This window comes from Manis javanica, chromosome 5 (genome assembly GCF_040802235.1).
Source record: "Manis javanica isolate MJ-LG chromosome 5, MJ_LKY, whole genome shotgun sequence".
Classification (NCBI taxonomy): Eukaryota; Metazoa; Chordata; class Mammalia; order Pholidota; family Manidae; genus Manis; species Manis javanica.
In genome coordinates, this window is record NC_133160.1 from 114,594,101 (window position 1) to 114,611,503 (window position 17,403).

The 17,403-nt window shown below is 36.2% G+C and overlaps 1 protein-coding gene across 4 annotated transcripts in view; it reads right to left on the bottom strand.

Annotated features, from left to right (window-relative positions):
- MTHFD2L (methylenetetrahydrofolate dehydrogenase (NADP+ dependent) 2 like) overlaps positions 1–17,403 on the bottom strand; it is a 139,240-nt gene that overhangs the window by 93,043 nt on the left and 28,794 nt on the right. For all 4 annotated transcript variants that reach the window (XM_073237472.1, XM_073237470.1, XM_017661206.3 and 1 more), the window contains exons 4-5: positions 12,265–12,417; positions 10,968–11,075 (exon numbers count right to left, since the gene is read on the bottom strand). In XM_073237472.1, the coding sequence (XP_073093573.1) occupies positions 10,968–11,075; positions 12,265–12,417 (261 nt within the window). The remainder of the gene's footprint in view (positions 1–10,967; positions 11,076–12,264; positions 12,418–17,403) is intronic.

Here is a 17,403-nt window from a genome sequence, read left to right on the forward strand (position 1 = left end):
GTAAACTTTTACTAATTAACATACTTGCTGCACTATTACATGCCAAGCCTTGTGCTAAATTTCAGAGATACAGAAAAACTAAGACAAAATATTTGTCACTGAGAAATTCACATTTACTATGTGTGTGTAGGAAAGGGGAGCAGTCAGCAATCAATATGCAATAATATTAGTACTGTGACAGCAATATATATATATATATATGACATGCAGAAGTTAGAAGATTTGGGCTGCATCTTGAAAGATATTGGGAGGTGAAAGGAAAACAGGTGAGTGATGGGAAATGGTACTGTATGCAGAGGGAACAAGAGTGTATAATGGTAAGGAGGCATGTGAGGAGATGGTGTGCTTGGGGAATAGTGTGCCATTCTGTGGAGCTGCAAGCAGCATAGGGCACTGGTAGAAAGCAGCAGGCAGAAGGCTGCAAAGGCAGGCTGAGCAGACCACAACATCCTCACTGATGCCTTGAACAATCAGGCTTATAGATATTAGAAAAGGGATACTTTGTGCTGGTAAAAATACAATGCTTAGTACTCTGAGGTCATGGAGAAAGAGAAAAAAGTAAAGAAAAAGAGAAAGATTTGGCCTTCACTTTATGTTTTAAATAATGTTTAATGTTAGTGTCAACAGTATAATTGTCCCAGTCATCTGATGTGAGATGATTACATTATATTTTCCAAGTATAGTGCTTTCAGGATACTAGCTGGCTGAGTTTAGGAGACATTGAAAATGAAGCAGCACTCTTGTTACTCAGCTCAGAAAATGAGAATAGGCATTTGTTCTTTTCTATTGCTTTCCACTATGCAAATGCAAGCTGTAATTCAGTAAATTCTAATCAGCATGGAGGCATCACAAAATATAATATCCCCAATATCTCATCAGGAAGACTTCTAACCTTGGGTGGTGGGAGGGGAGGAGCAGTGATTAAATGCCTGCCATCCTCTCTGCTCCAGGTCGACAATGGTTTGTTCCATGGAGGTAGCAAACATCCTGCTCCACTCCACTGCCAACAAAACTAAGGTCTTGGTCCCAGTGGTGTGATCCTTTGTGTCACTCCTGCATCCCTAGGCATTCCTATTTGGGTCCTCTCTTTGAAACTCGAGAGTGCCTGGCCCAACCTGGCACTGGGCTGATGTTAATCATACCACTCATATCGAACTCTGCTGCCCAGAACATACACACGGCGGCACCTCCGGTGGGTGGGACACAGTGCTCTCACACCGGCCAAAATGTTCATTTTCACATGGGGAGCCAATTTTTACAAGGGAAAGGCATTTCACTGGCAAAAATATCTTGTGGTTTTCCATTTAGATAGGATGCCCCTTGAATAAAAAAATATATGATGTACAGAGAGTTCCAGCAGAAGGGCAGCTTGAGTGCAAAAGCTGAATAGCAATGCAGAAGCAGTGCTTTGGGAAAATACAGTATCCAAATATGAACCCTAAAGATGATTACACTATATAAAGATGCAGACTTTCATCCTCTGGAAACACAGGGCTAAGTTTTTCACCACTGTACCCCACAGTATTTCATAGAGAACAAGTACTAAATGCATATTGCCTGAATGAAATCAAGAGGACCCTGGCTCCATAGGACTCTAAGCAAAATCAACTGGTTGCCGTCCCTTTGCAAAGTTCTTTAAAAAACTCCCAGCATCAATGCAATGATACCACAGCCTTTTTAGTTAAAGGAGGAACATGTAACCCCATGTTGTGGCCACTTAGAATGATCTGTTTAGATGAGACAGGAACTTAATCCAAGAGAAACTGAAACAAAATCAGATTCTCTAGTCCTTTGGTGACAACTTATAATCATAACACCTGTTCATTATCACACTTGATTATCATAAAGGGGGAAAAGATTGTTTTAGAGAAACTGAAGAATATCAGAAGATTAAAGATGGTGGTGTGAGAGGAGAGACAGAGGCTTCCTCCTAAAACTGGATACAATTAGAAAATATAGTTGGCGCAACTAATACTTAGAGAGCAACAGGAAAGAGGATGGCGTCAGATTGCACACACCTGGAGAAAAGAGCAGACCTCACGGAACGGGGTAACGTACCAGAGCTGTGGCTCCGTGGGACCCAAGCCCTTCCCCCACCCCAGCTCACCGGCGGGAGGAAGAGAAATGGAGCAGGGAGGGAGTGGAAGGCTTGGGACTGCTGAATACACAGCTATGGAGATCTGCTCTGGGAGCACAAACCTACATTTCATGGTGCTTTCATGAGACTAGCATGACTACCGGGTTGGAAAGTTCATACAGGCAGAGTTCCTGGGGAGACTGGAATTCCAGCCACTTGTGGAAAGCAGGGATCCAAACCCGGCTTCTCTGGGACAAAACTTATACCTGTGACCAGCCCACTGTCTGAGGCAGTGGAAACAGGCACAGGAGCCGGGAGATGGGGAACAGCTCTTTCCTCCCCCCATGCAACAGTACCGCTCCCCTGCAACCCCCGACATCGCTTCAGGGGCTGAGCAGCTTCAGAATAGAGCTTCTGGACACTAGAGGGCACCATATACAAACATGAACTGCCAAAGGAACCTTGTCCAGAGTAAAATTACTAATACAACTCCCAAGAAAGATTTAAATGATATGGACCTGGTGACTCTTCCTGAAAGGGAGTTCAAAATAAAAATCATCAACATTCTAATGGAGGTACGGAAAGACATCCAAGAACTCAGGAATGAATTCAGGTCGGAGATCCAATCATTGAAGAGTACGATGGAGGGTACTAAAAGCAGGCTGGATACCGTGGAGGAGACAATAAATGAAATAGAAACTAGAAAAGAGGAATACGAAGAAGGTGAGGCACACAGAGAAAAAAGGATCTTTAAGAATGAAAGAATATTGAGAGAACTATGGGACCAATCCAAGTGGAACAATATTTGCATTATAGGGATACCAGAAGAAGAAGAGAGAGAGAGAGAGGGATAGAAAGTGTCTTTGAGGAGGTAGTTGCTGAAAACTTCCCCAATCTGGGGAAGGAGATAGTCTCTCAGGCCATGGAGATCCACAGATCTCCCAACACAAGCAACCCAAAGAAGACAACACCAAGACACATAGTAATTAAAATGGGTAAGATCAAGGATAAGGACAGACTGCTAAAAGCAGCCAGAGAAAGAAATAAGATCACATATAAAGAAAAGCCCATCAGGCTGACATCAGACTTCTCAGCAGAAACCTTACAGGCCAGAAGGGAGTGGCATGATATATTTAATGCCATGAAGCAGAAGGGTCTGGAACCAAGATTACATTATCCGGCAAGATTATCATTTAAATTTGAAGGAGGGATTAAACAATTTCCAGATAAACAAAAGCTGAGAGAATTTACCTCCCACAAACCATCTCTACAGTCTATCTTGGAGGGACTGCTATAGATGGAAGTGTTCCTAGGGTTGGATAGCTGTCACCAGAGATAATAAAACCACAGTGAAGAAAGTAGAACAGCTAATTATGAAGCAAATGAAAAATTAAATTAACTATCCCCAAAGTCAATCAAGGGATAGACAAAAAGTACAGAATTTGATACCTAATATATAAAAAATGAAGAAGGAAGAAAAAGTAGGAGAAATAGAAAAGAACCTTTAGATTGTGTTTGTAACAGCGTACTAAGTGAGTTAAGTTAGACTATTAGATAGTAAGGAAAGTAACCTGGAACCTTTGGTATCCACGAATCTAAAACCTGAAATGGCAATAAGTACAACCCTATCCATAATCACCCTAAATGTAAATGGATTGAATGAACCAATCAAAAGACATAGAGTCACTGAATGGATAAAAAAAACAAGGTCCATCTATATGCTGCCTACAAGAGACTCACCTCAAACCCAAAGACATGCACAGACTAAAAGTCAAGGGATGGAAAAAGATATTTCACGCAAACAATAGGGAGAAAAAAGCAGGTGTTGCAGTACTAGTATCAGACAAAATAGACTTCAAAACAAAGAAAGAAACAAGAGATAAAGAAGGAAATTACATAATGATAAAGGGCTCAGTCCAACAAGAGGATATAACCATTATAAATATATATGCACCCAACACAGAAGCACCAGCATATGTGAAACAAATACTAACAGAATTAAAGGAGGAAATAGAATGCAATGCATTCATTTTAGGAGACTTCAACACACCATTCACTCCAAAGGACAGATCCACCAGACAGAAAATAAGTAAGGACACAGAGGCACTGAACAACACACTAGAACAGATGGACCTAATAGACATCTACAGAACTCTACATCCAAAAGCAACAGGATACACATTCTTCTCAAGTGCACATGGAACATTCTCCAGAATAGACCACATACTGGGCCATAAAAAGAGCATCAGTAAATTAAAAAAGATTGAAATTCTACCAACCAACTTTTCAGATCACAAAGGTATAAAACTAGAGATAAATTGTACAAAGAAATCAAAAAGGCTCACAAACACATGGAGGCTTAACAACATGTTCTTAAATAGTCAATGGATCAATGACCAAATTAAAATGGAAATCAAGCAATATATGGAAATAAATGACAACAACAACACAAAGCCCCAACTTCTGTAGGACGCAGAGAAAGCAGTCTTAAGAGGAAAGTATATAGCAATCCAGACACACTTAAAGAAGAAAGAACAAACCCAAATGAATAGTCTAATGTCACAATTATCAAAATTGGAAAAAGAAGAACAAATGAGGCCTTAAGTCAGCAGAAGGAGGGACATAATAAAGATCAGAGAAGAAATAAACTAAATTGAGAACAATAAAACAATAGAAAAAAATCAATGAAACCAAGAGCTGGTTCTTTGAGAAAATAAACAAAATCGATAAGCCTCTAGCAAGACTTATTAAGAGAAAAAGAGAATCAACACACATCAACATAATCAGAAATGAGAAAAGAAACATCATGACGGATCCGACAGAAATACAAAGAATTATTAGAGACTACTATGAAAACCTATATGCTAAAAAAATGGAAAACCTAGAAGTAATGGACAACGTCCTAGAAAAATACAACCTTCCAAGACTGACCAAGGAAGAAACACAAAATCTAAAAAAACCAATTACCAGCAAAGAAATTGAAGCGGTAATCAAAAAATACCCAAGAAAAAAAAACCCGGACCAGATGGATTTACCTTGGAATTTTATCAGACATACAGAGAAGATATAATACCCATTCCTCTTAAAGTTTTCCAAAAAATAGAACAGGAGGGAATACTCCCAAACTCATTCTATGAAGCCAACATCACCCTAATACCAAATCCAGGCAAAGACCCCACCAAAAAAGAAAATTACAGACCAACATCCCTGATGAATGTAGATGCAAAAATACTCAAAAAAACATTAGCAAATTGAATTCAAAAATACATAAATAGGATCATACACCATGACCAAGTGGGATTCATCCCAGGGATGCAAGGATGGTACAACATCCGAAAATCCATCAACATCATCCACCACATCAACAAAAAGAAGGACAAAAACCACATGATCATCTCCATAGATGCTGAAAAAGCATTCGACAAAATTCAACATCCATTCATGATAAAAACTCTCAACAAAATGGGTATAGAGGGCAGGTACCTCAAGATAATAAAGGCCATATGTGATAAACCCACAGCCAATATCATACTGAATAGCGAGAAGCTGAAAGCTTTTCCTCTGAGATTAGGTACAAGACAGGGATGCCCACTCTCCCCACTGTTATTCAACATAGTACTAGAGGTCCTAGCCATGACAATTAGACGAAACAAAGAAATACAAGGAATCCAGATTGGTAAAGAAGTTAAACTGTCACTATTTACAGATGACATGATATTGTACATAAAAAACCCTAAAGACTCCATTGCAAAACTACTAGAACTAATATTGGAATTCACCAAAGTTGCAGGATACAAAATTAACACACAGAAATCTGTGGCTTTCCTATACACTAACAGTGAACTAATAGAAAGAGAAATCAGGAAAACAATTCCATTTACAATTGCATCAAAAAGAATAAAATACTTAGGAATAAACCTAACCAAGGAAGTGAAAGACCTATACCCTAAAAACTATAAGACACTCTTTAAGAGAAATTAAAGAGGACACTAACAAATGGAAACTCATCCCATGCTCTTGCCTAGGAAGAATTAATATTGTCAAAATGGCCATCCTGCCCAAAGCAATATACAGATTTGATGAAGTCCCTATTGAATTACCAACACATTCTTCAACGAACTAGAAGAAATAGTTCAAAAATTCATATGGAAACACCAAAGACCCCAAATAGCCAAAACAATCCTGAGAAGGAAGAATAAAGTGGGGGGGATCTCACTCCCAAACTTCAAGCTCTACTACAAAGCCACAGTAATCAAGACAATTTGGTACTGGCACAAGAATGGAGCCACAGGCCAGTGGAAAAGAATAGAGACTCCAAACATTAACCCAAACATATATGGTCAATTAATATTCGATAAAGGAGCCATGGACATACAATGGGGAAATGACAGTCTCTTCAACAGATGGTGCTGGCAAAACTGGACAGCTACATGTAGAAGAATGAAACTGGATCACTGTCTAACCCCATACACAAAAGTAAATTCGAAATGGATCAAAGACCTGAGTGTAAGTCATGAAACCATAAAACTTTTAGAAAAAAACATAGGCAAAAATCTCTTGGACATAAACATGAGCAACTTCTTCACAAACATATCTTCCCGGGCAAGGGAAACAAAAGCAAAAATGAACAAGTGGGACTATATCAAGCTGAAAAGCTTCTGTACAGCAAAGGATACCATCAGTAGAACAAAAAGACATCCTACAGTATGGGAGAATATATTCATAAATGACAGATCTGATAAAGGGCTGACAGCCAAAATATATAAAGAGCTCATGCACTTCAACAAACAAAAAGCAAATAATCCAATTAAAAAATGGGCAGAAAAATAAATAAATAAAAATTTAAAAATAATAATAATAAAAAAGTGGGCAAAGCAGCTGAATAGACAGTTCTCTAAAGAAGAAATTCAGATGGCCAACAGAGACATGAAAAGATGCTCCACATTGCTAATCATCAGAGAAATGCAAATTAAAACCACAATGAGATATCACCTCACACCAGTAAAGATCGCCACCCTCCAAAAGACAAACAACAACAAATGTTGGTGAGGATGTGGAGAAAGGGGTACCCTCCTACACTGCTGGTGGGAACGTAAATTAGTTCAACCATTGTGGAAAGCAGTATGGAGGTTCCTCAAAAAGCTCAAAATAGAAATACCATTTGACCCAGGAATTCTACTTCTAGGAATTTATCCGAAGAGTGCAGCAGCCCAGTTTGAAAAAGACAGATGCACCCCTATGTTTATTGCAGCACTATTTACAATAGCCAAGAAATGGTAGAAACTTAAGTCTCTATCAATAGATTAATGGATAAAGAAGATGTGGTACATATATACAATGGAATATTATTCAGCCATAAGAAGAAAACAAATCCTACCATTTGGAACAACATGGATGTAGCTAGAGGGTATTACACTCAGTGAAATAAGCCAGGTGGAGAAAGACACGTACCAAATGATTTCACTCATATGTGGAGTATAGGAAACAAAGAAAAACTGAATGAACAAAACAGCAGCAGAATCACAGAACCCAGGAATGGACTAATGGTTACCAAAGGGAAAGGGACTGGGCAGGAGAGGTGGAAGGGAGGGAAAAGGGCAGGGTAAAAGAAAGGAGGCCTTACGATTAGCATGTATAATGTGGGGGGGGCATAGGGAGGGATGTGCAACACAGAGAAGACAAGTAGTGAGTCTATAGCATCTTACTACGCTGATGGACAGTACTGTAATGGAGTTTGTAGGGGGGGACTTGGTGAAGGGGGAAGTCTAGTAACCATAATGTTCTTCATGTAATTGTAGATTAATGATAATAAAATGAATAAAAAAAGAAATTGAAGAATCTCTCTCTTCCTCACAGTAAAGCTAAAAATAAAGACATTGTGCTCAAGCTCATGGTATTCAGTTTTCATTTGTGTAGGTTACAAATACAAAACGTTAAAAGAATACACAGTGATCTACAGGTGGTCACAGTGGTACCCTAACTTCCTAATAAGTAATGACGCTCATTAGAAAAGACTGTCCACCATCAATCTCTTTATGTTCCCTTAATTACCCACAGGCTTCCCTGAGCAAATGGAATATTTCTTATACACATGAAATTGCTACAAAATACAAATATTTGTGCCACTAAATATTTACATTTTAAATCACTCATACTTGTTTATGATGCTCCCTCTATATTCCCACTACCACCACCACCACCAAGACTATAAGGTCTTAGAAACCATCTCTCTCCTACTCTGTATAAACCACACAGTGGCTCAAAGGTTATGTCCCATAAGAAATCTTCTGGGATGACATGTCCTCAATAGAAGGTAATTCCCTGCAGCATCCTGCTGTGTTGAGCATCAGTACTACTCCTTTACCTAAAGATTTGAGCACATCCACAGTCTTCTGAATATTTCAAGCCCTTGAGGAATTAAAAGAAGCTCTTTTCTCTTTTCACAACACAGCTGGGACCCATGTCCTATATAATCAAGACTAAAAGCCAGCCATGAGTAGACACATATTAATCAAGCTAAATTACAATATGGCTAAATGAATCATTAGGGTTCTGAATCTCTTCTGGCAAAGAAATACAGTGTGACTTGAATGCTCAACATTGTGAGAATCATTAAAACAATTCTATAGATATGAATTTGTTGAGTTAATCTTCCTTCATTATCTCCATTAGCCAACAATGCACATGTAGTCACTGCACATAATTACTTCTCTAACAGACGTGGATGTTTGAAATATTAGCTTTCCCACAGACACCAAATCTTCAGTAAGCAGCTCTCAACAATTCATTATATTAATCATATATGTCACCACACTTCTATTAAATATGTATGAGATTAAATACCACCCATGCTGCAAACTGTCCATCTTCATTTTTAATATAATTTATTACCTTCTAGATACTGTAATTATGACAGCCCCTAGTGCTGCTATAATAAATGCAAATTTAACTACCTGGTTTATAAGTAAATAGCATGTAACTAATGCCATGTTTCCTCAACTTTTAACAAACATTTAAGTGAAGATATTTTATAACACAAAGCATAAAATATTTATAAAGTTAATATTTTATGATATAGGAATGCCTAATTTAAAATTGCATAGAGAAAAGTTAATTTTCTTAGATATCTCATAGGCAACTGAATAATTCAAAATTGAAGTTTATCAAAAAATTAGCATATAATATATTGATATCTGCAAGAAAAAGTGTGATTTAAAGTATGATTTGGAGTATTATGATATCATGGTTCTAATCAAATTATTTCATAGGCTTTAAAAATTCTATGTTTATGCAAATTATTGCAACAAGGAGTAGATTTGATCTTCAAAAAAGCAAACATAAAACCTATCAGAAAAAAAAATTTTTTCAAATAAAGGTAAAGGTAAAAATTGTAGTATAACCTTGGGTCCTGTTACTCAAAACTTTATGGTTAATATGGTTACAGATTATTAACTTAGGAATAATAATATAAATAATAAAAACAGAGTTTTTAGTATGTCAGAACAAATTTGAGACAAACCTGAGACATGTACCAAGGGCTTATTAACTTAGTGTGTTAGGCACTATAATTAGTACTTTACATTCATATCTCACTTAACTTTCATAATTAGCCAGTGAAGAAGAAGCTAATATTATCTGCACCTTGTAGATGAGGGAGTTGGAGGTTTTAAGCAGATTAATGACTTGTTCAGGGATGCAGGGCTTGGCAGGAGAGGGATCTGACTCCAAGTCTATCCTACTACCCACAAAGCGCCCAGCTCTCAGCTCTAGATCCATGACCTCTTCATGTGGCCTTGGTAAGTCATCAAAAGTCTCTAAAGCTCATTCCCTTTAGCTACAAAATGCAAATAATATTAATATATGCCAGAATTTTTGAAAACTAAATAAAACTGTTTATGAGAAAGTACTGTACACTGTCATGGAGCTACATAACACTACTTGTTATGATACTGATGGAATTAGAAAATAAAATGCTGAAAATAAAGAAAAAAATGCTTATTGGCTCCTGGTCAAAATTTTCCAACAAAAATGGTATTCCTGGTTGTTTTACCTTGTTTAACATAGACTCTATTACATAAAGGCAAATAGGAGTCAATATCTTTATTATACCCTAAGAATTAGTTAGATAAGCACTAATAGATTAAGTTAAGAAGTGAACAGTAAAACTAGAAATGCATCTTTGAGATGTTACCATCTGTGTTCATATAACCAGACATGGCCTCTCAAAGAGTTCTTCAAAACTAAGGTTACCTGGAATCACCATCAAACCATAATTTGCTATGATTCACACACACATTTTGATTTGTGGAAATATTTAAATCTGTAAGCCCAGGAAGGAAAAATAATATTCAAAAGTTTCATCATTCATTATTTCAGATAAGTGATGTGTTATCATTGAGTTTATTTTTCTATAAGGTTTTGTGACTCAAACAATCATTTCATAGGCATTATGTTAACCAAGATCTTTAAAAGAAGTATCAAAACTTTGAGATCAGGGAACTGGAATTCACCAAGGTTAATAATAAGAAATCTATATAGCCATAATTGGTGTTTTCTACATGTGTGTATGTGTGTGTGCATGCAAATATATATCAACATGTAATATTTTTCTAGTGGCTTTTCATCTTTCTTAATGTCAATATTGTTAATGATTTATATGTATATATATAGCCAAAAGAAAAAAATGGAACAAAGGGGCCACATGTTTCCAATAATTCCTTAATCACATTCAACACATTCATATCATTAAATGGGGAATAAGGGAAACTTTTACTCCCTTAGTCCTCATAAATCCACAAATACATTGTCACCTTTTCAAACATCTTTACTTGATTATATCATGAAGTAAGAAAACTGTACGAGTATATAGGATCTCCAAGGTCCCACCTACCTCCCGGCCGTTCATGTTCTCCATCAGTGTGTAAGAGCATGGCAATGGGCATTCCTACATTCTTAGATCTTCCAGCTACAACCACATTCTTTCCAAATGTTTTGATTCCTTAAAACAAAGAGTTTCATTTAAACGAAGAGTCAACAACAAGAAGCAAATTAAACACCTGAATAACCATCTGAAACATTCTTCAAAAAATTCTCATTAAATTTGGATCATTGTGTGGCTTGTCTATAATGTACCCACATGCATTATTTATAATTATTTCTCTTCATGCTTCTCGGATTTGTCACTTCCTCTCTGAGTATGCCCTCATTGGAAAACCAAAAACATTTTCAAGTTGCCATTAAATTCTTTTAAGCACTGAGATTCACACGAGTAGTTACAAGTCCAAAAGCTTAAAATATATTAGCTACTAATTATGAAGTAAGAAAGTATAACAATGTCAGGCTTAACTGGCAATCGAACTTTGAACAAATCTGAGACAAATGGAGTGAGAAAAAAAACTATTTTTCACAAAGCTTACACACTTCCCTCCAGAGGGAGAAGCACGAAACTTTAGAAACTTAGAAAGCTATGAAAGATAAAACTTCCAGGTTTAACATACCTTATCTCTTTTGAACATAGATTCTTCGTAAGTAAAATGAAGAAGTTAGAATTAAAGTTTCCCAAGTACAAACATACTTAGGGGATAATTCTAGAATGTTCTCTCACTTAGAAATTTTCTCCTCCAATTAGAAAACAGCAGATTAGAAAAGAGAAGACGGTGTTGCAAAGAAAGTGACAATGATGGATGGCAGGAGAATCATCAATATAAAAGGTAAGTGGGTCATTAATGTAGAAGCAAACATTTCTATACACCTCCAGGTTCTAGGAGAGCACAATTCAAGGGTAAATGTTAATAATAAAAATATAGGTCATTAGAAATGGTTCAAATATGTTCAGCAGATTTTGTTTTTAAACACAGAAAAAAATATAATACATTTTGGGAAATGTACATCAACATACATTAAATTTATAATCCAAAAGTAGAGAAATAAACATATTTGAAAAAGTAATTCCCTACAAAGTATAAGAGCAGTTACCTGTAATCTGGCACATGTTCCTCATTTTATTTTATTTTGGATATTCTTTGGTTTCTATAACTTTATAACTTCTATTACTCTCTACAGATTAAAATTTTATGGCTTATCACTTCCTTTCACTCAATTCAACTGAGGTGGCTCCATCAAGGCAAAAAAACACATGCTCAAGTTGACATTGGGCACCCACACCCTAGAGACCACAAGTTACCAACCTGTTCTTTTTATTATTTCCCAAACAGCACTGGCAGTGGCAGGTATGAGAGAATGCTGATCAAGGCACAATTTTCCAATATTGATAATATGAAATCCATCTACATCTTTTTCAGGGGAAATTCCATTGCATACTGTTCGTTCATCCACATGGCCTGAAAAGTAAATATAGTTGGTCTAATTTTACAAATGTTATTTATTTGAAGATCTGGAATATGAAATCTGAAGACCTACAGCAAGATCACTTATGACTGAGCTTCAAAAGGTATAAAATCATTACTCTCTGCCTTTTATTGCCACCAAAATAATAAGTCAGAGTGCTCTTGACTGGCAGTCATTAGCTACTGCAAGAGTATATGCAATTGCAGGGCCAAAAGTGGCTGAATAGATGAAAGAGGAAAAGTCAGGAGATAAAATAATACCAATGAGATCTGGGAACAGCCAGCTGATAAGTCTTTGCCTCAAAAAGTTCGTATATTCAGAGGGTTTAAATCTATGCTTTTCCTATACATGACATTTCCATGAATAGGCTTCTATTAAATATTTCTAGCATTACAGATTAAAAGAGGTTTTCAGTGTCAAAGTTATAACTTTGACAAAAGTCAACATTCATTCATGATAAAACCTCTTAACAAAATTGGAAAGGAGGGTACATGCCTCAACATAATAAAGGCCATATATGAAAAATCCACAGCCAACATCGTACTTAATAGCAAAAAGCTGAAAGCTTTTCCTCTAAGATCAGAAACAAGACAAGGATGCCCATTCTCACCACTTTTATTAAACATAGTAGTGGAGGTCCTAGCCATGGCAATTAGACAACACAAAGAAATAAAAGGCATCCAGGCCTCCTCTCTCTGAGGTCTCCTGCACTTTCTAAGTGTGTGACCTTTTAAGTTTAAACTCTCTCTTCTCAACCTTTTGGTGCATGCTCCTCTCTCTGAGGTCACCCACACTTTCTAAGGGTGTAACCTTTTAATCTTAAACTTTCTCTCTCCAAACCTTTCAGGGCGCCTTTCCTTGCTGAGGTTGCCTGCTGCACTCCTCTCTTTAAATAACCTTAAATAAAACTTTTACTCTGCTTCAAAAAAATAAAATAAAATAATGAAATGAAATGAAATAAAATAAAATAAAACAAAAGGCATCCAAATTGACAAGGAAGAAGTCAAACTGTTACTCTTTGCAGATGACATGATATTATAGATAGAAAACTCTAAAGAATCCACCAAAAAACTACTAGAACTAATAACTGAATTCAGCAAAGTTGCAGGACACAGGATTAATACACAGAAATCAACAGCATTCCTATATACTAACAATTAACTAGCAGAAAGAGAAATCAGGGAAACAACTCCATTTATAATTGTATCAAAAAGAATACAATACCTAGGAATAAACCTAACCAAGGAGTAAGACCTATACCCTGAAAACTACAAGATACTCATGAGAGAAATTAAAGAAGACACCAATGAATGGAAATCTATCCTGTGCTCATGAATAGAAAGAATCAATAGTCTCAAATTGGCCATCCTGCCCAAAGCAACTTACAGATTCAATTGGTATTCAATGGAAATACCAATAGTATTCTTCAATAAACCAGAGCAAATAGTTCTAAAATTCATATGGAACCACAAAAGACCCTGAATAGCCAAAGCAATCCTGAGAGAGAAGAACAAAGCTGGGGGGATTACACTCCCCAACTCCAAACTGTACTGCAAAGACACAGTAATCAAAACAATTTGAAGCTGGCACAAGAACACAGGTCCATGGAAAAGAATAGAGAGCCCAGATATAAACCCATTCATATATGGTCAATTAATATACAATAAAGGAACAATGAACATATAATGGGGAAAAGACAGCCTCTTGAACATAGACCAATGGAAAAGAATAGAGAGCCCAGATATAAACCCATGCATATATGATCAATTAATGTACAAAAAGGGAGCAATGAATATATAATGGGGAAAAGACAGCCTCTTTAACAACTGGTGTTGGGAAAACTAGACAGTACATGTAAGAGAATGAAACTGGATTATTGTCTAACTCCATACACAAAAGTATGCTTGAAATGGATCAAAGACCTGAATGTAAGTCATGAAACCATAAAACTCTTAGAAGAAAACATAGGCAAAAACTTCTTGAATACAACATGAGCAACTTTTTTCTTGGACCCATCTTCTTGGTCAAGGGAAACAAAATAAAAGAATGAACAAATGGGACTATATCAAACTAAAAGGCTTCTGGACAGCAAAAGACACCATCAGCAGAACAAAAAGGCATCCTATAGTATGGGAAAATATATTCATAAATGACTCATTTGATAACAAGTTAAAATCCAAAAAACAAATAACCCAATTAAGAAATGGGTGGAGTACCTGAACAGACACTTCTCTAATGAAGAAATACAAATGGCCAACAGGCACATGAAAAGATGCTCCACATTATTAATCATCAGGGAAATGCAAATTAAAACCACAGTGAGATATTGCCTCACACTGGTTAGAATGGCCACTATCCAAAAGATAAGAAACAACAACTGCTGGCAAGGATGTGCAGATATGGGAATCTTCCTACACTGTTAGTGGGAATGTAAATCGGTGCAACTGCTCTGGAAAGCAGTATGGAAGTTCCTCAGTAGAAATACCATTTGACCCAGTAACTCCACTCCTAGGAATTTTATCCAAAGAAAACAAAACCCCTGATTTGAAAGACATATGCACCCCTATGTTTATCACCACACTATTTGCAATAGTTAAGATATTGAAGCAACCTAAGTGTCCATCAGTAGACGAATGGATAAAAAAGATGTTGTACATATACACAATGGAATATTATTCAGCCATCAAAAGAAAAGAAATTCTGCAATTTGCAACAACATTGATGGATCTAGAGGGTATTATACTCAGTGAAATAAGTGAGGTGGAGAAAGACAAATACCATATGATTTCATTTATTTGTGGAATATAAAAATGAAGCAAAACAGAGGGAGCAAAACAGCAGTAGACTCACAGACACTGAGAAGTGACTAGTGGTTACCATGGGGGAGGGGCTGGGGCGGGTTGGGGGAAAGGGATAAAGGGACACAATATTCTCAGTCACAATATAAGTTGATCGCAGGGACTGCTGAACCACTGGGATGTACATTTGAAACCGAGATAAGATTGTACATTAATGACACTTTAATAAAAAAAAGTCATAACATTAATGCCTAACATCTTCCCAAATGACATAACAAACCAGCAAACTGGGCACACACACACACACACACACACATCCTTTTCCTGAAGAACTAGTACATTGAAATCCAAAATATTACTATGGTTTCCTATTTGCAAGGGAAGAATATAACTTGAATAACAAACTATTCAAATTATATATACGATGCCAATCATCTCACTTTGAAAAGTATTAAGTACAGAAATAGAAAATAGCCTCTTACTACTCAATACTTAGTAGTTTAGGTTACCATAAACCCAACAATTAACCCAGTGCCTAATATATTGAATAAAGGTGTATTTGCTACATAAAAGTTTCTTAGTCCATTACACAATAGATGCCATTTAGACATAATTTTTAAAAACATTACCAAAGCCCAAGTTTAAATTGTTTTCAAGGAGCTATGCCATGTGTCTTAGATCTTTTATATTCTAAAAATCACACTACTGTCATCTTATAACATCATGTAATGCACAGAATGGGGACTATAATTAATAACACTGTACTGCATATTTGAAAGTTGCTAAGAAACTAAATCTTAAAAGTTCTCATCACATCACAAGAAAAAAAATTCTGTAATTATATATGGTGATGGATGTTAATTGGACTTATTGTGGTGATCATTTTGCAATATATCTACAATATTGAGGCATTTTGTTGTACACCTGAAACTAAAGTTATTTGTAAATTAAATTCCAATAAAAAATTAAATAACTGCTATAAAAAAGAACAACTATCTGAAAACACTGGAGAGTTACTTAAGTAGACAGATTTGGAGGAGAGCAGACATCTGAAAGAAAGGAATGTCACTGAAAGAGTTTCCCATTTTGGAAGCTTTTTGAAACACAGGACAGCTAGAATTTGTATAGAAATCTGCAGTCTTAATTGCTTAAGAAATGTCAGGACAAAGTTTGGGGCTACTACAGCAGTTGAAAATTGAACAGATCCATCCAGGAAATGAGAAAGGCACAGAAAGAAGACTCAAATTTTTATCTATAAATTCTGCCCAAATCTCTGACTGACCCTTGAATGGCACACTCTGAGGAACCCATCTAAGGTTCAGAGAATTGAAAGAGATTGCAGCTGTGGCTCACCAAAGTTGAAGCAAAGCTTGAAGTCCTCAATATAAAAGGCATTTATAAAAGCACTTACAGCTAATACTACACTTGGTAATGAAATACTGAAGCTTTTCCCCCAAGAAATAAGAAGGCAAGGGTGTCTAGCTCACCACTTTCAGAAAGGAAGAATTAAAACTCATGTCACAAATGGCATGGCTGTTTATGCAGAATATCCTAAAGAACTTACAACAAAACAAAAGAACTAAACAAGTGAATTCAGTAAGATCACAGAGTACAAAGTCAATATACCAAAAAATCAACTGTATTTCTGTATATAAGAAGGAACTACTAGAAAATGAAATTTTAAAAATGCTGTTTACAATACCCTACAAATCACAAAGAACTTAGAAATAAATTTCTAAAATTTGAGGATGACTTCTATAATGAGAACCATAAAACATTGCTCACAGATGACCCAAATAAATGGAAGGTACATCGTGTTCATGAACTGGAAGACTCAATAGTGTTAACATGTTGATTCTTTCTAATTGATCTAAAGAGTCAGTGTAATCTCAATCATAATCCTATGAGGTATTTTGGTAGAAGCCAACAAGTTTATTTTAAAATTTATAGGGATATGCAAAGGACTTCACTTAGATAAAGAAATTTGAAAATGAACAAAATTATAGGCCTGATAATACCTGGTTCAAGACTTTTACAAAGCTATAGTAATCAAACCAGTATACTACTGGTGTAGAGATAGACAAAACAGATCAGCAGAACAGAACAGAAAGCTCAGCTTTAGATTCACATTTACATAGTCAATCCTTTTTTTTTGGTATCATTAATCTACAATTACATAAA